This window comes from Triticum dicoccoides, chromosome 5A, assembly GCF_002162155.2.
Source record: "Triticum dicoccoides isolate Atlit2015 ecotype Zavitan chromosome 5A, WEW_v2.0, whole genome shotgun sequence".
Taxonomy (NCBI): domain Eukaryota; kingdom Viridiplantae; phylum Streptophyta; class Magnoliopsida; order Poales; family Poaceae; genus Triticum; species Triticum dicoccoides.
The window spans coordinates 44,473,112-44,478,137 of record NC_041388.1 but is presented as its reverse complement, the minus strand read 5'-3'; the positions used below and the strand labels follow the sequence as shown (position 1 = coordinate 44,478,137).

Sequence of the window (5,026 nt, the reverse complement as noted above, 5' to 3'; positions counted from 1 at the left end):
ATGCATTTTGATAGCTGGGTTCAAAGAGCAAAAATCATGAGAAAGCTGAGTGTCGTTGGTAGAACACTGAACTTTCTACTTGGTACAGAATCTGCCTTCAGCCTTCGGAGAAAAAGACTTCAATCAACATTGAACTTTCATCTTGCACATGAGAGTCTAGTCTTTTAATCATCTAATCTAATCATCAGCAAGAGAATTATGTGTAGAGAAACTAAAACATATATACTGCTTCAGGATAGATTCAGACTTTAAAAAAAATGGCAACATGTGATCGCAAAACAAGATTTTTGAACACTGCAAGAGTATGCCAATTCTGAACTGTTAACCAATGTATACAAAAATAAAGTTCCAAAGAAGCTGCGTGTATCTCAATTCTGAACTGTTGTTGACCAAAGTACAAAATGATGTTCCAAACAAGCATGTGGTGTCGCAGCGGACCGAATTACCAAGCATGAATATAAGAGTATACTATGTTTTGACCAACACATGGACTCACACAGCAGTATATCACCAAGCAAGTTGGTCAAGTAGTCAGTAGAAAGCCAGCAAGCAGAAAAGAGTAGGATGTTTTGTACTAACACAAAGCACACAGCCGACCACCCCCTCCATGCCTCCATGTAGCATTGCAGTCTGAACCTGTAGCATGCAGCCAAAATAATTCAAAACACGAACAAGAAAATAGAAGAGACATTTTGTGCTACTTTTATCACTAAATTTCATATTTGATATGAAAGTGTCAACCCAACATAAAAGAAAGAATGCACAAAACATAATTGAAGAATAGAAAGATTGAACAACAAAATATATTAGAGGTAAAAACACATCTTGCAAATTGAATATGGAAACACAAGAACATATTGCTACTAACCTCAGTTATTCTTCGTTGCTCGAAGCATTATTAGCATCCACTATTGTCCCCTCAACGTCTGTTCTAACCCAATGTTCTTCATTGTTCTTTATTTTCAAACTCTCTCCAAGCTGTGAAACATGGAATGGCTCATTTTCTGTCTGCGCTTCCCATTCCAAGTTGCCTAAGTCATATAAATCTCTAGGCTTTGGCAACTTCATTACCACAGACCAACCTGGATTCAATTCATCTTCCACATAGAACACTTGATTCGCCTGGTTAGGGAAAATAAAAGGCTCATGCTCAATCTTTTCTCCTTTGTGTATTAGATGTGAGAAGTTGACAAGTGTGTAACCGTACTTGTCTTTTTTCATTCCTGTTTCTAAGAACACATTAACCCAATCACATTTAAACAACACCACTGAAAACTGTCCAGAGTAGTTTAGCTCGACAATATCAATTACCCTCCCGTAGTACGTCACATCACGTAAAACAGGATTGGCATCATGTGCTGAAGCATAACTAGAAGTTTTTGCAGTTACCATGACTCCACTATTTTGTGTCTCTTTATCCAAGCGTTTAGGCCTAAAATGGTAGCCTCGGGAGTTGAAAGCGCAATATGTTTTGGCTGCATTTACTGGGCCCCGGGCGAGCAATCTAATATCCTTTTCAATGTTGTGGATGCCATTTTCCTTCTCCAATTTCTTTATCTGAATATTTAGAGTTTGATTACAACTAAATGTAGTGATACGTGTATAGTATATGCAAAATATGGCACTTACATGAGCTTGGAACCATTCGTGGAACTTATCATTTTGAATCCTCTCGACAACATCAGGGTTTAAATTGCGTCCATTAGTGATCTCATCAGCATGAGCCCTGCAAAGTAATTCATAAACAAAGGTAAAGTAGGGGAAAAGGGTAACTAAGACAATTTATAAGCATGAGATATTACCTAAGGTATGAATTCACATCAGAGCAATTGAACAAGACATATCTATGTGCCTGTACTTTTGCCACACCGCTTAGTACATAATTCCTAGGCTTTCCAAGTGGATTGCCAGAATGTGGAAATAATCTTGATCCATGTGCAATATCATGATGCCCAACCCACTCGTCGTTATCTTCATTCTGCAAAGGCAAGTTATGTTTGGTCTCAAAACCGACAATATATCTTGAACAGAATGTCATGCACTCATCTGCCAAAAATGCTTCAGCGATAGATCCTTCGGGACGAGCTTTGTTACGGACATTTGACTTCAGCTTACCTATATACCTACATAAACACAAACACAAGGAAGAAGAAATTTATTGAAGAATGATTTTCCTGCAAAGATATTTAATGCATCCCCATATTTATATAAGAAGCTACCATACCTTTCCACAAACCACATCGAACGGTAGCACACTGGACCAACCTGGTGGGAATATTCTCTCCATATGACATAATGTCATTATGATTCGCTCCTCCAACTTCTCAAGATCGCTAATGTATAGGACTTTTGCACTCACTTCTCTAAAATACCCACACAGGTCGAACAACACAGATGTGACATGATCTGGGAGTAGACCTCGAATAGCAAGTGGTAGAAAGTGTTGCATTAGTATATGACAATCATGACTTTTAAGGCCTGAGATTCTCCCTTGAACAACATTTGCACATCTTGAGATGTTTCCTGAAAACCCATTCGGACCCCTTGCACGATGAAGGACTTCGCAAAATTGTTGCTTCCCTTCTTTAGATAGGTTATAGGAAGCAGGTGGCAGATAATACTTATCATTAGGTTTTTTTTGTGGATGCAGCTCTCGTTTAATGTTCATGTGTTGTAGGTCTTGTCGTGCCTTTAAATTATCTTTGGACTTGCCTTCTATTCCTAGAAGTGTTCCATATATGTTTTCACATACGTTCTTCTCAATATGCATGATATCAAGATTGTGATGAAGTAAATTGAAGTCCCAATAAGGCAAATTGAATAGGCCACTGACACACTTCCATGTTTTGGATTTTTGAAAATCTGAAATTGATTTTATTTGATCTACAACTCTAGTTTCCGCATAAGCACTAGGTGCCGCTCTATGTTCTTCAGATCCATCAAACGATCTAGCATCAAAACGGAATTTGTGATCTGGGGGCAGAAATCGGCGATGCCCCATGAAACAGTACTTCTGCCCATATTTCAAGCGTTTAGAACATGTTTCATCACGACATGGAAAACAACCAAACTCACCATTTACGCTATATCCTACAAAGAGAGCTAGCCCGGGGTAGTCACTCACGTTAGACAACACAACAGCATAAAGTTGAAACATCTCACCTCGAGATGCATCATATGTATGTGTTCCTACCATAAACAGCTCGGTTAGTTCTTCATAAACTGGTTGCATGAATACATGGAAATTCTTTCCAGGGTAAGTTGGACCAGGAATAAGCAGAGTGAGCATAAGAGAAGATGCCTTCGTGCACAACCATGGTGGAAGGTTATTGGGTACTAGGACAACAGGCCAGCAACTATGTTTACTATTCAGCTTACCAAACGGATTGAATCCATCAGCTGTGATTATGAATCTAATATTTCGAGAATCTGATCTGATGTGCTTATACTTAGAGTCAATCTCCTTCCATGCCGCTGAATCAGCTAAATGTCGCAATTCTCCATCTTTTATGTGTTCCTCATCATGCCATCTTAATGCTATAGCAGTTTCCTTGTGCATAAAAAGCCTCTTAAGCCTTGGCTTAATAGGGAAGTACCGGAGCACCTTCTTCGGGGTTGCTTTTTTCCTTTCCTTGTTAGTTAGCACGGTTTTATCAGGTTTGTTTTTCCACCTTGATGCTCCACATACTGAGCAAAAGTCATCATTAGCCTTCTCTTTCCAAAAAAGCTGACAATCTTTTTCACAAACATGAATTCTCTCATAACTAAGCCCAAGCTTTCCAATGATCTTCTTGACCTCGGTAAAAGTTCCAGGTAAATTCTTGCCATTTGGAATTGCTTGTTGTAGAACTGCTAGCAAATCATTTATAGATTTATTACTCCATTTGTTACTGGATTTTATGTTGAACAGAAGCACAAGGAAAGAAAGTTTTGATAGTTCACACCCGTCCCACAAAGGTACATCTGCATCTCTCAACAAGTCATAAAAAGATTGGGTTTCAGGATCTGGTCCATGTTCTGGAGGGTTTGGGTCATCGAAGTCATTCACTTGAGACCCATTATCTATGTTCCCGAAAACATCATGGACTAGCTGGCGCATATTAGAGTTTATGCCTTCCTGTTTTGACCTTTTTCGTTTGTTAGAGGAGATGTATCCTGCAGTTTCACCATGACAACCCCAAACTGTGTATCGAAGTAGCATTCCATTACACACCAAATGATCATATACGGTGTCTCGCTTCAACAAGTTCCTATTGACACATCTGACGCATGGACAATGGATCTTGGCATCTGAACTTTTTCCAGTGTATGCAAAATCAAGGAAACCATCTACGCCAGCCAAGTAGTCTGCACTTGGTCTACGAGAACTGAGTAACTTTTTAATGGCTGTTAGATCCATCGACTCGCTGTGTTAAAGTAGCAAATGTCATTAGTGAATTTATTATAATGCTAAAAAATTGAAATTGTATTGAACCATCAGTACTTTCAAACAGCTAATTTATTATAATACATAATTAATTTTGCACTGATGGGCTCAACGCAAAATACATGGTTGTGCCTTTTATGACAGAGGTAATAAAATTGTCTGTTCTAATGGTTGCAGACAGAGGATTGGGGTTCTCAGGAATACATCCTAATCTAAATGATAATGTTGCAGCATGCATATTGATTTCTGAATAATTTTGTAATACTGAGCTAAGCCAAAGTCGACATCATATTTTGCAGTATGCGTTGTGACTCACAACGCTCTAAATGCAAGATTTCATTTGTAGCTCTAACAGCACAACAAGGCATTGAGATGTGGTAGGTTAGTTTTTCACAAGTTATGGGAAACACAATTGGCATTGTGTGAAGGCAATGGAATTCTGAATTCTGAACATTATGATCCAGCGATATACCCAGTACTATTATGTAATGGAATGCGTCGTGTGGTCCTTTAAAGACAAAATTAAAAGAGAGGCACAGCAGGGAGTTCTGAAGCTCGATCTCTCAAACCTTAGCTGCCGTGGTCTGACGACGTGGAGAA

The 5,026-nt window shown here is 38.8% G+C and overlaps 1 protein-coding gene across 3 annotated transcripts; it reads right to left on the bottom strand.

Annotated features, from left to right (window-relative positions):
- Positions 1-271: 271 nt before the first annotated feature.
- On the bottom strand, positions 272-5,018 carry LOC119299005. Of its 3 annotated transcripts, XM_037576321.1 has the most exons (6): positions 2,225-5,018; positions 1,803-2,123; positions 1,630-1,726; positions 1,390-1,557; positions 869-1,122; positions 272-636 (listed from the first exon to the last, which is right to left on the bottom strand). In XM_037576321.1, exons 1-5 carry the CDS (start codon positions 2,239-2,241, stop codon positions 874-876), a joined length of 852 nt encoding a protein of 283 aa, XP_037432218.1. In that variant the 5' UTR covers positions 2,242-5,018; the 3' UTR covers positions 272-636; positions 869-873. The 3 variants fall into 3 exon arrangements, with proteins under 3 accessions (XP_037432218.1, XP_037432217.1, XP_037432219.1); XM_037576320.1 differs by having other exon boundaries at positions 869-1,557; XM_037576322.1 differs by lacking the exon at positions 1,390-1,557.
- Positions 5,019-5,026: the final 8 nt, after the last annotated feature.